Raw genomic sequence first — 18,131 nt, forward strand, 5'->3', positions numbered from 1 at the left:
ACTTGACCTTACAGTTTTGTGCTGGGCTTTGTGGATCATCAGATGCTGGTTTAAGGATACTTTTGTGTAGGACAGGAGAGGGGTGAATGGATATGAGCTTTTTGATGTGTGTGTGTGTGTGTGTTTTATTTATTATATATATATATATATTTTTTTTATTTTTTTATAATAAAATATTTTGTATTATTTCAGTCATAAAGTTGTGCCAAGGAACAGGCTTATCCTCTCAGGCAGGAGTGGAATGTCTTGCTCCTCTCTTCCAAACTGTGCAAGAAACTCCACAGTCCATACCAACCAAAGTCACAGGGACCATCCCGAAATGGATCAGAGGGAGCCTGCTGAGAAATGGGCCGGGCCAGTTTGAATTCGGCAATGACAAGTAAGACAATACATGTTTAGCTATGTATAAATGAGTAGTCACAAGATGTGCTTTAGGGTACTTTCACACTTGCGGCAGAGGATTTCGGCAGGCAATCCAGACACAAACTGATGGCATTTGTCAGACGGATCTGGATGCGGATCTGTCTGACAAATGCATTGAAATACCGTATCCGTCTCTCCGGTGTCATCCGGAAAAAAGGATCCGGTATAAATTTTTTAATTTTTTTTTTTCATTTTTAAAGGTCTGCACATGCCGTATCTGGCACTAATACACTTCAATGTAAATTAATGGCGGATCCGGCAAGTGTTCAGTATTTTTGGCCGGAGATAAAACTGCAGCATGCTGCGGTATTTTCTCCGTCCAAAAAAACTTAAGAGGGACTGAACTGATGCATCCTGAACGGAATGCTCTCCATTCAGAATGCATTAGGATAAAACTGATCAGTTTTTTTTTCGGTATTGAGCTCCTGTGGCGGAACTCAATACCGGGAAACAAAAACGCTAGTGTGAAAGTACCCTTACATAAAGCATGTTTGCTTCTTGAGTCCGCTTTCAGCCTAATGAGGGTCTGTCACCACGGTTTTGGACTATAATCTGCAGTATTAGTGTACATTGACACAAATGTGAGCCATCCGTGCCCTTGCTACAGATCGCAATTTGAAGTCCGCAACGCACTGGCACTGGCCATGTGAATCCTGTATTGTGGCACGGACCCAATCAATACCCATACAACCCATAGTGTCCAATTTGCAATATACTTCAAAAGACAGGTCATGTCCTATCTTTTGCCGTGGGGAGGCACGGACCAAAAAGCCCATGGAAGCACTTCTGTGGGCTTCCAATCCATGCCTGTGCTCTGCACCACATTGTATCTTGAGGATTGCAGACCCATTCAAGTCCATGGGTCCGAATCCGTGATATGGGATTCGCGTAGCCGGTGCCCGTATATTGCAGAACCGCTATATGGGCACAGACAGCCTACAGTCATGTGAATGGACCCTTACACAAGTAGTGCCCGGTAGCCATGGAGAGCCTGGTACTTCACCGGATCTCCTAAACGGGCCTTCCACAGGGCAAAGGAGAGCATCGGAGCATTTTGAGCTCCAATGCTCATATCAGGGGGGCTGCCTGGGTGAAAACAGGGGTATATGTCCAGGTTCAGCACTGAACCCAGACAACCCATTTAAAGGGGTTGTCTCACTTCAGCAAATGACATTTATCATACAGATAACTAATGTATTGAGATTGTTTGTTAGTCCCGATACGGTATCTAGACTGATACCGGACATTTGCACGAGTACTTGTACTTGTGCAAATGTCGCCGATACCTCATGGCCGTGCAGCGGCGGGTCCCGTGTCCCAGATGATCAGCGGTGGGGGCTGCGGCCGCGGGTCCCATGTTGTCCCCCGGGTGGCGGCACTGCTCCCAGCCGATCAGCATGGGGATGGCAGCGTGTCCCAGCTGATCGACGTGGGGGCGGGACTTCTGTGCGGCGGCTCCCAAGTCCCATGCGGTTGCCTAGCACTGAGAGGAAGTTGAAGCCACTTCCTCCCAGTACTCTGGCGCATCTGCATGGGAAGGATTACAGCAGGCCAGGTGGGTATGGTGCATGAAATGGAGAAGAAATTCAGTTAATTTCTTTCCATTTCATGTTAAAACAGACAAACAGTGAATAATAAAATTAAGGTGGGGGAGAATGGGCATATAATAGTGATCCCCAACCAGCATGCCTCCAGCTGTTGCAAAACGACACCTCCCAGCATGCCCACACAGCCAAAGGCTGTCCGGGCATGCTGGGAGTTGTAGTTTTGCAACAGCTGGAGGCACGCTGGTTGGGAAACACTGGCATATGCCCATTCTCTCCCTTCATATGCCCATTCCCCTCCTTATATGCCAGTGTTTCCCAACCAGTGTGCCTCCAGCTGTTGCAAAACTACACCTCCCAGCATGCCCGCACAGCCAAAGTGTCACCGCCAGCTCTCTGAGAAGCTCTGGCAGATGTTCTTCTGTACCTCTTGCATGATGTTCTTTGTTTTGGTTTCATTTTGTCATCTCTTTTCCTTCTCCCAGCTGTCATCTATTTACACTGATTGCCTCCCTTTATATTCCCTCCCATACTGCCTCACTTTGCGGTTTATACTACTTCCTGGATTGTGTTCACTGCTAGAGGCTGCAACTGCTGGTTCCTCAGATAAGTCTTTTTCCTTTATTTGTGTTTCCGTCCTGGCTTGATTCTAGGTGACCCTGACTCCCTCCGTATTAAGTGCAGGGAGCCGGTGGTCGTGTCCCCTCACTATTATAGGGTTTTCCGGTGTCACACAGTCTAGGTACGAGGGCATGCAATCGTCTATCATAAAGATCTTTGCATGGGCATAGCAGTCAGGGAGAGCTCTAGGGGTTTTATAGGGCTCACCCATATGTTCCTTAGTTTGGGATCAAGTCAGTCGGATGTTTATTTATAACTTCCAGTTTTCTGCAACATCATCCCTGACACAAAGGCATATGCCCATTTATTAATTTATTAACCCTTGTACAAAGGAAAAGTAAAGCAGTTGTCCATAGCAACCAAATTCCAGCTTTAATTTTTTTCATTGCTATCAACAACTGCGCCGCTGTTATAATTGGTATCGATGAGTACTTAACCCCTTAAGGACACATGACGTACCGGTACGGCATGTTTCCCGAGTCCTTAAGGACACATGACGTACCGGTACGTCATGGCTTTAAATAGCTATGCCGGCGCCGCGGGGGTTAATCGGAACGGGATGCCGGCATCCTGTAACAATGCAGGGGGGGGTCATTTGACCCACCCGCATCGACGATCGCAGAAAACCGCAGGTCAATTCAGACCTGCGGTTTTCTGCGTTTCCGGTCCATTCGGGTGTCCTGTGACCCGATGAACCGGAAAAAGACTGCGATCGGTGGCGTAATTATACACCACCTATCGCAGTCCAAGGATTTGGAGAGGCGGTGCTGGCTCTGGTGCTGAATGCCGCTGTCCAGGGTGCTGATTGGTGCAGGGGAGAGAGGCGCGAGATTCAAACTTCCTGCGCTCCTCTCTCCCCTCCTCTTCCTGTCCAGCATCCTGACCGTCCAGCACCAGCTCCTGTGTCCCCCTAATCGCCATCCATCACCCTCCTGCACCCATCGCCACCCAGGTAGGTTAGGGTCAGTGAGGGAGAGGCACCTTTAGGCAGGGATAGAAGGGAAAAGTTAGAAAAAAAAAAAAAAGCACATTTATTCTAAACTTTTTTGTTTCAGCTTTCAGACCCCAGACCCCCCCTGCCCCCAACCCCCCCCCCCCTTCCTCACCACCAGCCCCTCCCCCCACCACCACTTTTTTTTTTTTCTGCGTGCGCTGACTGTCCGGCACTCTTAGCGTCCGGCCACTGTTAGCGCATCGCCCGCCCCACCACCCCACCGACCGCTGATCAGCGTTGAACCGCTGATCAGCAAGTTTTAACTTTTTTTTTTTTTTTTTTTTTTTCTAACACTTGCCCATTTTTTTTGTCTGGACTTTTTAGTACGTGAACACCCGTGCCCCCACACACACGCACATAGAATAAAGGTTTACACGCACGCACATACACACGCACACACACACACCCATGGCCCGCCGGATGTTCTCGGTGGAGGAGGCATACGCCCAGATTGCCTCCGACTCCGAGAGCCCCAGTGAGGATGAGGATGACCCCACGTTCCTTTTGTCATCCGCATCCTCCTCATCATCATCGGATGACGATGAGCCACCAAGGCAGCGGAGACGCCGCCAGGCGGAGCCAGGGGCCCCACATGCTAGGGATCCTGTGGCCCACCCTAGTACGAGCCGCCCTGGGGTTCGTACTGGTTTCCCGGCCCACCAAATAAGCCCACCGGAGCCCCCTGCCGATGAACTTAGCTGGTGTCCCCCAGTGGACTTTGAGCCCGAGATTCCGGATTTTGCTGGCAATCCAGGAATCCAGATTCCCACAGTGGGGTTTACTGAAATTGACTTTTTTAGTTTTTTTTTTCAGTAACCCACTGGTGAATCTGATGGTGGAGCAGACGAATCTGTACGCCCAACAGTTCGTCGCTCAAAACCCGGGCTCATTTTTGGCTAGACCCGGTGGCTGGACGCCGGTCAGTGCAGCTGAGATGAGGACATTTTGGGGCCTCGTGCTGCATATGGGTCTAGTGCAAAAACCCAGTGTCAGGCAATACTGGAGTGGGGACATACTCTACCAGACCCCACTGTACAGTACGGCCATGACACGCTCCCGGTTTGAGGCCATCCGGAAATGTCTGCATTATTCCGATAATGCAGCATGTCCCCCCCGAAGTGATCCTGCCTATGACCGGCTGTACAAGATACGGCCGGTCATCGATCACTTTGGGGCCACATTTCAGCAGGCCTACGTACCTGGAAGGGAGGTCGCGGTTGATGAGTCTCTCGTTGCGTTCAAGGGGAGACTCAGTTTCCGCCAATACATTCCCACAAAGCGGGCGAGGTATGGCGTGAAGCTATACAAAATTTGTGAGAGTACCTCAGGGTACACTTACAAATTTCGTGTGTACGAGGGGCGAGATTCCCGGATTCAACCACCAGAATGTCCCCCCACTCTGGGTGTTACCGGGAAACTCGTGTGGGACCTTATGTACCCACTGCTGGATAACGGTTACCACTTGTAAGTGGACAACTTTTATACCAGCATTCCCTTGTTCAGGTCCCTTGCCGCCAGATCCACGTTCGCTTGTGGGACCGTGCGGAAAAATCAACGCGGCCTCCCTGCCCACCCCCTCCAGGTACCTATCCCCAGGGGTGAGACCCGTGCCCTTACCAGTGGAAGCCTGTTGCTGGTCAGGTATAAGGACAAGAGGGATGTCCTTATGCTGTCCACAATCCACGGTAACGGCACCACCCCCGTCTCTGTGCGAGGTACCGCGGCAACGGTCCTCAAGCCCGATTGTATCGTCGACTACAACCGGTATATATGGGAGGAGTTGATCTCTCTGATCAAGTCCTCAAGCCATATAATGCCATGCGCAAAACCCGGGCATGGTACAAAAAAGTTGCGGTCTACTTGGTACAGGTTGCCATGTACAACTCTTTTGTACTATCCCGAAGCGCTGGCAGCACAGGGACATTCCTCCAGTTCTATGAGGCAGTCCTCAAAGACCTGATCTTTTCGGACCGGGAAAGAGCAGGCCGGAGTACCTCGGGAACTGGAGGCGCCCGGATCGTCCCTGGCCAACACTTTCCAGGTGTGGTCCCCCATACTGGAAAGAAGGAAGAAGGGACGAACCCAAAAAAGATGCAGAGTGTGTCACAAGAGGGGGATACGGAAGGACACCACCACTCAATGTGACACTTGCCCCGATCATCCGGGCCTCTGCGTTATCGATTGCTTCAGGGAGTATCACACTTCCATGGAGTACTAAATTTTTATAATCTCCAACAGTCCCCTAGAGAACATAAAAAACTATGTCTCTCAGACTTTGGAGACACAGAAACAATTTTTTTCCCCCAAAAAAGATTAGTTTTAGTGCAGGCATCCTCAAACTGCGGCCCTCCAGATGTTGTAAAACTATAACTCCCAGCATGCCCAGACAACCTACAGCCATCAGCAGGGCATGGTGGGAATTGTAGTTTTACAACATCTGGAGGGCCGCAGTTTTAGGATGCCTGCTTAGTGTCTCCAAAGTCTGAGAGCCATACATATTGGGCATCGTCGCGTGTGTAAAAGTCGTCGCTATAAAAATAACATTTGACCAAACCCCTCGGATGAACAGCGTTAAAAATATAAAATAAAAACGGTGCCAAAACACCCATTTTTGGGCAAAATTTCCATTTGAATCCTTTTTTTCCAGTAATAAAGCAAGGGTTAACAGCCAAAAAAACTCAATATTTATGGCCCTGATTCTGTAGTTTGCAGAAACACCCCATATGTGGTCGTAAATGACTATATAGCCGCACGGCAGGGCATAGAACGAAGGGAACTCCATATGGTTTCTAGAAGGCAGATTTTGATGGACAGGTTTTTTTTTTGACACCATGTCCCATTAGAAGCCCCCCCTGATGTAGCCTAGACTAGAAACTCCAAAAAAGTGACCCCATCTAAGAAACTACACCCCTCAAGGTATTCAAAAGTTACTTTATAAACTTTGTTAACCCTTTAGGTGTTCCACAAAACTAAATAGCGAATGTAGAAAAATTTTAGAATTTTATTTTTTTGTTACCTTGCCTCAAAAAAGTGTAATATAGAGCAACCAAAAATCATATTTACCCCTAAAATAGTCCCAAAACAACAACCACCTTATCCCATAGTTTCCTAGATGGGGTCACTTTTATGGAGTTTCTACTCTAGGGGTGCATCAGGGGGCTTGAAAGGGTACATGGTGTAAATAAACCAGTCCAGCAAAATCTGCCTTCCAAAAACCGTATGGCGTTCCCCTTCTTCTATGTCCTGCCGTTTAGCCAAATAGTAGTTTACGACCACATTTGGGGTGTTTCTGCAAACTACAGAATCAGGGCAACCCATTTTGAGTTTTGTTTGGCTGTTAACCCATTTTTTTTCAGTAATAAAGTAAGGGTTAAAATGGAAAATTTTCCAAAAAATAGAAATTTCTGGGATTTGCGGTATACTCCTCCTGCCCTTCTCTTTGCATGCATGTATATGGATCGGCCTGGTGTCTCCTGGTAATGCCTTAGAGATGGTCGACCTGGTGGAGCGCTACGAGGCCACCAGAAATCTGCAGGGGGGTTCTTTTGGAAGGGGGCCTGTCAAACCCCGGAAATCTCCACCCCAGACCGGGCAGTCGGTGCCAGCCAAACCCGCCCGGGACGCATCCCCTGCAGCCCCAGCCCCGGTGGCTTGCTGACGGTGTCACGAGCCTGGACACATAAGGGCCGACTGTCCCCATCGGGGTGAACCCATAGATACCAACTACGGCTACCGCCACTTATTGTATGCCAGGAAGCTGTGTGCCACAGATACCTCTGAGACTGTAGACAATAGCCACCTGTGCCAGGTGGAAATGGGGGACACTCTGGCGGTGGCACTGCTGGATTCAGGGAGCTTGGTGTCCCTGGTAAGAGCTGCCCTGGTGCGGCCCGTCAATTATACTGGCCGAAGGGTCTGCGTTGTGTGCATTCATAGAGACTTGAAGGACTATCCCACCGCCCTGGTCTCTATATCAACGGTGGCCGGCAGGTGGACTCATGAGGTGGCCGTTGCTACAAAATTACCGTATGAACTAATTGGGAGAGACTACCCCGATTTCCCGGCATTATGGCCGGACACAAGTTACGGACACCCGTGAGACAGATGTGACCCTAGCAGAGTGGCCCGGCTCAGGAGGGAGACCAGAACCCTGGGAACCTGAGTCCGAAGGGCCAGCAGTAGGGGTCACCGCCACTTCGGTGGAAGAGGGGGAGACAACCCCGCTAAGTGTGATGGTGGGAGACATGGAGGACTTGCCGCCAGGTCCGGAGCTAGCCGACCTCAATGTCTCCGGGGATAATTTTGGTACTGCATAACATTGGGACCCAACCCTATCCCGAGCCTGTGAAAATGTATTAATAATAGATGGGGAACCACAACAGCCAGGGGGCAGAGGTGGTGTTTCCTTGTTTTGTGGTTCATCAAGAGATGTTGTATCGAGTAAACCAGCTGCAAGGTGAATCCATTGAACAGTTGCTGGTGCCCCAGGCTTATCGCAAACTCGGCCCACCAGCATGTTCTCAGGGGTCATCTGGGAATGCAAAAAACGCAGGATCGGATTCTACAGCGGTTTTACTGGCCTGGTGTGTTCTGAGAGGTAGAAGAATATTGTAAGTCTTGCCCAACCTGCCAGATAACTAGCCCCCAGCCACATTTCCATAGTCCCCTGGTACCCCTCCCGATTATAGAGGTCCCGTTCGAGCGAATCGGTATGGATTTCGTAGGCCCGCTACCGAAGTCTGCTAGAGGACACCAACACATCTTGGTTGTCCTCGACTATGCCATTCGGTACCTGGAGGTGGTGCCACTGCGGCATACATGAGCCAAACTCATAGCTAAGGAGTTAATGGAGATGTTTTCTCACGTGGGTCTGCCTAAGGAGGTTCTGACTGACCAAGGTACCCTGTTTATGTCCAAGGTCATGAGGGAACTCTAAGTTGCTCCACATAAAACAGCTACAGACGTCCGTGTATCACCCGCAAACGGATGGCCTGGTAGAGAGGTTTAATCAAACATAAAAAAAATGCTAAAATGAGTGGTCTCTAAGGAGGGGAGGGACTGGGACCTTCTTCTGCCCTATCTCATGTTTGCAGTGTGAGAGGTGCCCCAGGCCTCTACTGGGTTCTCGCCCTTCGAATTGCTATATGGCAGACACCCTCACGGTCTGTTGGACGTGGCCAGAGAGGCGTGGGAACAACAACCCACACTGCAAAGAAGTGTTGAGTACGTCACCCAGATGCAAGGACGGATGGAAACAGTGTTACATCTGGTTAGGGAGCATATGGAGGCAGCGCAGCAAGCCCAGAGTAGGATCTATAATCGGCAGGCTCGGGTCTGGACCTTTAACCCGGGTGATCGGCTATTGGTTCTGGTAACAACCGTAGACAGTAAGTTCCTAGCTAGGTGGCAGGGGCCCTACGAGGTGCATGAAAAAATTGGAGAGGTAGATTACAAGGTACACCAGCCAGGGAGGCGAAAGCCGGAGCAGGTGTACCATGTGAATCTGCTCAAACCCTGGAAAGATAGGGAAACCTGTACGGAAGACGACTCATGACAAGGGTTCCTAGGGGAAGCGGTTTTGGCCCCTCTGAAGCAAGGGAAGCGGCTGCCACAGTGAAAATTGCTGACAGCCTCTCTTCTAAACAGGCTCAGGAAGCCAGGGAGTTCATTAGTTGGAACACGGATGTGTTTCTCGGACCTCCCTCGACACGCTTCCATAGTCCGACATGACATTATCACTGAGCCTCAGGCAAAAGTCCGGTTAAAACCATACCGGGTACCCGAGGCTCGGCAACAAGCCATCGCGGGGGAAGTGCAGCTAATGTTCTAGCTAGGTGTCATTGAGGAGTTAAAAAATGAATGGGCCAGTCCGATAGTCTTAATACCCAAGCCGGACGGGACATTGCAGTTGCCAATGAAAAACTGCTTTCATCACGCCAGAGGGGCTGTATCAGTACAAGGTATTACCCTTTTGTCTACATGGCGCTCCTGCCATGTTTCAAAGGCTAATGGACATTGTACTCCGTCCACATCGTTGGTACACTTCGGCGTACCTGGACGATATCGTTATCCACAGCACCGTCTGGGAAAGTCACCTACCTAAAGTACAGGCGGTAGTGAACTCCCTTTTGAAGGCTGGCTTTAATCGCTAACCCTAAAAAGTGTGCGATAGGGTTAGAAGAGACCAAGTACCTGGGGTATGTGATTGGGCGCGGAATTATTAAACCTCAGGTGAACAAAATTGAGGCAATTAGGAATTGGCCCCGACCTGTCACTCCTCGGCAAGTAAAGTCGTTCCTGGGTATGGTGGGTACTATATGAGGTTTGTCCCCAATTTTGCTACAGTTGCCGAACCATTGACAGTCCTTTTGAAGGGACGGTTCAGTGGAATGAGCAGGCGGAAAAGGCTTTCTCCGCTTTGAAGTCTGCCCTCTGACCTGGTGACGCCTGACTTCAAGAGGGGGTTTGTGGTACAGACCGATGCCTCTGAAGTAGGCCTCGGACCTGTACTCTCTCAGGACATCAATGGGGAGGAACATCCTGTTTTCCTGAGCTGCAAACTTACCCCAGCCGAGACTAGGTACAATATAATGGAGAGAGAGTGCCTGGCCATCAAGTGGGCACTCGAGTCTCTCCACTATTATCTGTTGGGGAGAAAGTTACGTCTGGTGACCGACCACTCCCCTCTCCAGAGGATGAGCCAAGCCAAAGAGAGGAATGCTTGGGTCACCAGATGGTTCTTATCTTTAGAAAACTTCAAGTTTTCCATGGAACATAGGGCAGGCAGGTTGCAGGGAAACACAGATGCCCTATCCCAGGTACACTGTCTGGCGGGTGTTCATCCTCTCAGGGTTGAGCAAAAGGGGGAAGTATGTAGGAAGGCGCAACGGGCCATCATTGATGGAAGGTATGTGTCGCCGAGATTCCTGGCCTCGGTGAAGTGAGAGCCGGTAGTTTTAAGTGTCAGCAGCAGCTAGTGCTGACTGACACTGTTTTGTTGTTAGTATGGCTGTAAAGCCAATCCGGGCCGGCTCTTACTGGCAGTTGCCAAAGTGCTGGGTGGGTGGCCTCTCCTCACGCTCCAGGCCGGGTCTTTTTTAGTCTATCTAAAACCCAGCAAGCAGTCTCAGGTGGGTGTGGTTTTTCCTCCATCTAACAGAGAAGCTGGGGAGTCTGTGTTTTGGGACCTATGAATTTGTGCCGTGGCTAAAGGGCTGAGAGCCGCATGCTGGGAAACAGGCCCCTAAAGCCTGCTGTGGACTGCAGATGGAAAACTGCTAACCACGTGAAGATTTTGTTCTATGGACATTGCATGGTGTGAACAAATGCCAAGACTGTGAACGGTCACTTTGTTTTTCCTTATGTGTGAATAAACACCGAACTGTTTAAGTTAAAGACTTTGTTTGCCTCTATACTGCGTCCGCTAGCCTGTCTACCAGAGCAAAACCCCACAATATATATTTATGGTAAAGCTCTTGTTCTCCGCTATTCCTCTTCTTAAATCATTAAAAATCCTCTAGGTAAGGAGTTGTTGTTCCTCTATATCGAGGCTACACTTTGGTGACTGCTCAAATTTTCTGGCGGAAGTGATCCAGCTCTGAGACCATGGAGGAAGAAGAGACCTGATCCGGCAGAAAGGGACATACCGGCGCCGGTACTAGGTGGCTTTGGAGTAGGTAAGTGCCCAACATTTAACTTGATACTGAAATGTGGTTATTTCTTCTCTCTAGACAAGGCCTAAGAAAGTTTTGGCTAAGAGAAAAAATAAGGAATGTGCATTATGTAGATGTTCCCTATCTGACTCATATGATGAGAAGCCGTTTCAGCAGTGTATAGAAAAGACAGTGGCGGAAGAATCACCCGGGTTTTTTAAGTGTATAAAATCACTCATCAGATCGGAAGTGAAGGTTTCTATAAAGTCATGTAAACGCCAAAAGAGCTCAGTAGTAGACTGGAGGTCAGAGGTGAATTATTTAGCTGATAGCGAAGAAGTATTAGAAAAACTCAGACGATTCCTCTTCCTCAGAAGATGAGATGGAGGGTAGACCGTTGTTTCTGGTTGAAGACACTGTCAAATTATTAAAGGCTATTCGTTCCTCTCTGGACTTAGAAGATGTTAAAAATAATAACTCTGTGGTTGATTCAGTATTTAAGGGCCTTCAGGAGAAGAGAAATAGATGTTTCCCGTTGCATTAAAGTGTGTTAGACCTCATTGACAGAGAATGGAAGAAACTAGGCCTTCATTACTAAAGGGTGTAAAAAGAAGTATCCCTTTGAGGGAGAAACTTCTTCTTCTTGGAATAAAGCCCCAATGATTGACGTCACCATTTCCAAGATCTCAAAAAGGTCTTCTCTCCTCTTTGAGGACATGTGATTCTTGAGGACCTGTTAGATAAGAAAATTGATTCCTGTCTAAAAAGCACCTGGGAGGCTGCAGCCTCCGCGTTTAGACCAAATATTGCTGCCACTGTTATGCCCCTTTCACACGGGTGCAACGCGTGAGGTGAACGCATTGCATTCGCACTGAATCCGGACCCATTAATTTCAATGGGGTTGTGCAGATGAGCGGGGATTTTCACGCTATGCAGGCCCCATAGAAGTGAATGGGGCTGTGTGAAAACCACAAGCAAGTACGCATGCGGTGCGATTTATTTATTTTTTCACGCATGCTTGCTAGGTGACGATCGGGATAGGGAACTCCTCTTTATTTTTTTCCCTTATAACATGGTTATAAGGGAAAATAATAGCATTCTTAATACAGAATGCTAAGTAAATTAGGGATGGAGGGGTAAAAAATAAAATAAAAATTAAACTCTCCTCATCCACTTGTTTGTGCAGCCCGGATTGTCTTCTTTCTTCTTCTTCGAGGACCTGGGAGGAAAAGGACCTTTGGTGACGTCACTGCGCTCATCACATGGTCCATCACCATGGTGATGGACCATGTAATGAGCGCAGTCATGTCACCAAAGGTCCTTTTCCTCCCAGGTCCTCGAAGAAGAAAGAAGACGATCCGGACTGCGCAAACAAGTGGATGAGGTGAGTTAATTATTATTTTTTTTAACCCCTCTATCCCTAATTTACTTAGCATTCTGTATTAAGAATGCTATTATTTTCCCTTATAACCATGTTGTAAGGGAAAATAATAAAATCTACACAACACCGATCCCAAACCCGAGCTTCTGTGAAGAAGTCCGGGTACCAAACATGCAGATTTTTCTCACGCGCGTGCAAAACACATTAAAACACTTTGCACTCGCGTGGAAAAATCACACATTTTCCCGCAACGCACCTGCATCTTTTCCCGCAACGCCCTTGTGAAAGAGGCCTTACAGCCAGATCCATGGGCATCTGGTTAGAGAGGTCGGAATGTCAGATTAGAGATGTGTCCAAGGGAGCAGATTTTAGCCTCCTTACCTACTCTTCAGAAGGCCGCTGATTTCATTGCGGATGACTCTGTGGATTCAGTCAAGCTGGTTGCACGGGCTTCCTCCTTGTCCATTTCTGCCAGCCGAACTCTTTGGCTAAAGAATTGGAGAGGTGGGGATTTGTCCTCTAAACAGAGATTGCGCAGCATTTCTTGTCGGGGTCAGTTTTTGTTTGGTCCAGAGCTAGATTCCCTTCTAGAAAAGGCTGTGGATAAGATGTTTCCAGGGTTTTCTCCTGGTGCTTCCTCAACTTCCTTGTCTAGATCCAGACGTCACTTTAGTTAATCAGCTAGATTTCAGAGTAGGGGACAATTTAACGTTAAAAACCAGAACCCTAGATCTAAGAGGTCTGGGGGAAAGGGCTTCCTGTTCGGAGGTTCCTCCTCCAAGCCTAAAAAGCCATCTCAGCAATGACTCCAGGAGTTCGGTGGGAGGAGGACTAAAGCCTTTTCTTCACGCATGGGAAAGTGGCAGGAGATGGGGTCAGGAAGCTCATAGGGGAAGGTTTAAAGTTAGAATTTTGTGCAGATCCTCCCCAAACATTTGTAGTCCCAAAGACGCAGAGTTCTTCAATTATGGAGATGGAAGTTTGAAAACTGTTAGGGAAATGGGTGTTAATATCAGTCCCGGTGGCAGAACAGGGGAAGGGCTTCTACTCTCCGCTGTTTCTAGTGAAAAAAACAGACCACTCCTTTTGCACAATTATAAATCTAAAACCTCTAAACAAATACCTTCTCTTCAAGAAATTCAAGATGGAGACAGTAAAATCAGTTCATCTTCTGTATCACAGATGTTTTATGGCGGTCCTAGATTTGGAGGACACATATTACCATATCCCCAGTCATCCTGTGCATCAACAGTTCCTCAGAATGGCAGTGACTGTAGAAGGAAGTATTCATCACCTTCAATTTCAGGCTCTTCCGTTTTGCCTCTCTATGGCCCCCAGAATATTTACAAAGGTGGTATCAGAAGTAGCCTTGTTTATAAGAAAGGAAAACCTCCTATTCCTGCCCTATCTGGACGATTTGCTAATCATAGCAAGCTCTAAACAGAATTGTGTGATTGCCGTTTAGAGGGTGAGAATTGTTTGAAGATTTAGGATGGGTTATAAATCTCAAAGTCCAGAATGGTGCCAGGGACTCGTCAAGTGTTTCTGGGTCTTCTCCTGGATTCGGTGGTGCAGAAAGTCTTTCTGACCGAGGAGAAGATATTACGTGTCCATGCAAAGGTGCAAATGTTACAAACTGCCCAGAATTTGACGGTCCAGAAAGCTATGCCGGTTCTGGGGTCCCTAAACTCCTGTATTCCGGCAGTAGAATGGGCCCAATTTTTTATACTCCACAGCTACAGAAAGAAATACTGCTATCACTAAGGAAAACTGTAGGATCTTTGGACTCAAAGGTATTAATCTCCAAAAAAAAACTGTAGTAGATCTGTGCTTGTGGGAAGACAGCACAAACCTGAGTCAGGGGATTCCTTGGGGTTACCCCGATCCATTAGTGGTAACAACGGATGCCAGCCCTTGGGGATGGGGAGCTCTTTTTTTTTTTTAGATCAGATGATTCAGGGTCAGTGGTCTCCAATGCAGAGAACATTCTCCTCAACAGGAAAGAGCTGCTAGCCATAATACTGGCTCTGAAGACAGAATTGCCCTTTATGCATCTAAAACATGTCAAGATAATGTCGGACAATCTGTCTGCGGTAGCTTCCATAAACCATCGGGGGGGGGGGGGGACGAGATCGATTTCTCTCATGAGGGAAGCAGATCGGTTGTTCCATTATATGGAAGGGAAGGGGAGTCATCTTTTTGCACTACACATAAGGGGCCAGTAGAACTTCCAGGCGGATTTCCTGAGTCGTTATCGGCTAAGACAGGGGGAGTGGTCCTTGAACCCTTCCATCTTCTCAGAGATAGTCAATCTCTGGGGGAATCCCCCAGTTGATCTCTTTGCCACCAGACAGAACAGGAAGGTAGAGAGATTTTGTTCTCGCAACCCAAAAGAATTCCCAAATGGGGTGGATGCCATTCTTCAGAAATGGAATTTCCCCTTAGACTACGCCTTTCCCCCGTTCCAGCTTATTCCTCTACTCCTCAAAAAGGTCAGGACGAGGGTGTGAGAATAATTATGATGGCTCCCTTCTGGCCAAAGAGGGCATGGTTTTCCCTCATGAGGTTGATGTCAGTCTCGGATCCTTCTTGAGATCCCGGCTCTTCTGATGCAGGGCCCAGTATGTCATCCAAATGTCAGGGGTCTGCAGCTTTCAGCCTGAAATTTGAGAGGTCATTACTAATTAGACAGGGGTTTTCTGAAGCTCTAGTGTCTACATTACGAAGTAGGAAAGCTGTGACAATTTCTATCTCCGTGGGTTTGGAAGAAGTTCCTAGTCTTTTCAGGGATTGAGGCAGGCGCTTTGCCCTGTGAGATTTCAGTCCGACAGATTCTGGAGTTTCTCCAGAAAGGGGTTGTCCATGGGGTTAGCTAAAAGCACCCTTAAAGTACAGGTTTTGGCCCTTTCTCCCCTGGGGGAAATTTTTTTTGCTATTGACCCTTGAGTAATAAGATTCTTCAAAGCGGTAGACAGAATCATTCCAATGAAGGTACCCAGGTTTCCCCCCTGGGTGTTAAATACCTTATCTAGGGAGCCCTTTGAGCCTTTGTTGTCCTGTTCAGTAAAGTTTCTTACCTTCAAACTAGTCCTGTTGGTAGCACTAACCTCTGCAAGAAGGGTTAGTGAAATTCAAGCCGTCTCTATTAACCCTCCTTTTATGTCTATTCTTGAGGATAGGGTTGTTCTTAAACCGGACCCAAATTTCTTATCAAAGGTTCCGTCCAAGTGTAACAGGAAGGCGGCTATCTGTAATCTCTCTCTGTGGTGCTGTCGTGGGGGAAGGGAAAAATGATGATTAAAATCACCAGTAATTGGATTTTCCAAACCCCATGACAGCACCCTTCCTTATTCCCTCTCTAGTGTTCACGGTTTCTGAGTAAATTGCACAGGGTGTAGCAAAAAAAAAAAAGTTATTGCATAAACTACCGTAACCCACTTTGGAGTCTCTCTCATGCTCTGTAAGCCACTGAGGTGGGAGAGAGGCTTCACCTTTTTATTCTGCAGGTTTTATGTCCCTGGAGGCAGATCCTCTCTCTCTGTGGTGCTGTCGTGGGTTTTGGAAAATCTGATTACCGGTGAGTGTAATTATCATTTTCCATCACATTATACACTTCTCATTTCTATGGTTATGACCACTCTGCAATCCAGCCGTGGTGGTCATGCTTGCACACTATAGTAAAAAGCACTGGCCTCTCTGGTGGCCAGAACAATAGGAGCACACGTAGGCCGGCGCTTTTTCCTATAGTGTGCAAGTACAGCCACCGATGCTGGATTGCAGGGTGGTCGTAACCATGGAAACAAAAAGTGTATAATGTGATGGAAAAATGAGTCTGTGGATAATAATACATCAGTAAGTGCCTTGAATTCACTTTCACTACATGATAAAGGCCATTTGCTGAAGTGAGACAACCCCTTTAACCGTCCGCACTCCTGCTGTGAGTCTGGCCTCTCTAATGCCAGCGTCAAAAATATCATCATGAAACTTGTTTAAGGTGGGTGAGTTTTATGTCTCGTTTTTCTGCACTTTGGCATTTTTGCGATGCCTTTTTTTGGGGGGCTGAAAAACACTGTCTCCAGGTGTTGGCTGAACGTCTGAGAATTATGAAACGCAGTAGGTTACTGCTTGTTCTCTTGTGTTTCAGATACTATCATTGGTTCGATGGAATGGCCCTGATGCACAACTTCAAGATTGAAAATGGTTCTGTCACCTACATGAGCAAGTTCCTTCAAAGTGAATCCTACACCAAGAATAAGAGAGCAAATCGAATTGTCGTCTCAGAGTTTGGTACCTTGGCAATGCCAGACCCCTGCCAATCTATGTATGATCGATTCATGTCTAAATTCGAAATGAGTACGTTCAGTATTTTTTTTTCTATTGCAGAAAACATAACTGTGTTTTGTCAGGACCAGAATATGCACGAAAACAGCAAAGACTCTGTGATTTGCCGTAACACTGAGACGTTATGGTGTTTCCTTAATGGAAAAGAAGTTGCAAGAAATTTAGTGACCATCCCATTATTCTGATCGTGTCAAGATTTTCACCATGTTTCCTGCTACTTCTCTGCCAAAAGTAAACATCGAGGTCTCCCATGAGCTGTATTAAGGCCAAGAGGTTTCCAAGTTGTAGGGAGATTCAGGTCACTGTGGAGTCCTGACCTAAGTGTTCATCAGGGCGGATTGGCCATAGACCCTACAGGGAAATTTCCCACTGGGCTGATGCTTAGTAGGGCCACCCAAGCCCTCCTCGCCAGCCAGGTACATAAAGATCTGATTCTCTCCACACAAGTAGGCCAACAGCTGCAAGTGCCCTCCTGAATTCAACGGTATCAACGTCCTCAGCACAGTGATACAGATGAAAACTATAGCGCAGGTGGCAGTATTTTGTGCTGCACTGTGGTATGTGGTTAAGCTGGGGCTGTATATTGCTCTGCACTATGGTATTGATGGCCCTGCCTACATATGTTGCCCTGCCTTCTGTCAATTTGGATCTGCCTGCACATGGGTCCACTTTTAGTCCCCAGTCCGCCCTTGGTGTTCATACATACTGTACATGCTACAGATATAGATGCACCAGAGTATCATATACTACAGATCAGCTGATGGGTATTGTGCAGCATTATTACACTATTTCCATATTGTCACAAGACCTTCTAAGCTAAATATTGTTTGCACAGCATTTGTGTCCACAATTAAAGGGGCTTTCTGGGAGTTGAGAACTGATGGATGGAGGTCCAGCTCCCGGCCACTTCCCCGATCAGCTCTCCCAAGGCCAGTGACCTCATATTCATCACCTACATGGCCTATTCAGAACTCCGTCCAATTCAAGTGAATGGGCCTAGGTGGAAATACCAAGCACAGCTGCTTATATATTTATGATGCTCTGCTTGGTTTGCTATAAGGAGGCTGCAGCATTCACTGGATCGCCACAGTCTCTTCAAACAGCTGATCGGCAGGGGTGCTGAGTTTTGTACCCCCACGATCTGATACTGCTGACCTATCCTGATAGGCCGTCAA

The 18,131-nt window shown here is 47.8% G+C and overlaps 1 protein-coding gene across 1 annotated transcript in view; it reads left to right on the plus strand.

Annotated features, from left to right (window-relative positions):
• The first annotated feature begins 194 nt into the window (after positions 1-194).
• The window catches only part of LOC120996556 (beta,beta-carotene 9',10'-oxygenase-like), a 48,708-nt gene continuing 30,771 nt past the window's right edge, over positions 195-18,131 (plus strand). The window contains exons 1-2 of the mRNA XM_040426547.1: positions 195-379; positions 16,760-16,968. Of these exons, the coding sequence (XP_040282481.1) occupies positions 16,782-16,968 (187 nt within the window). The 5' untranslated portion in view covers positions 195-379; positions 16,760-16,781. The remainder of the gene's footprint in view (positions 380-16,759; positions 16,969-18,131) is intronic.

Source organism: Bufo bufo, chromosome 1, assembly GCF_905171765.1.
Source record: "Bufo bufo chromosome 1, aBufBuf1.1, whole genome shotgun sequence".
NCBI classification, from domain to species: domain Eukaryota; kingdom Metazoa; phylum Chordata; class Amphibia; order Anura; family Bufonidae; genus Bufo; species Bufo bufo.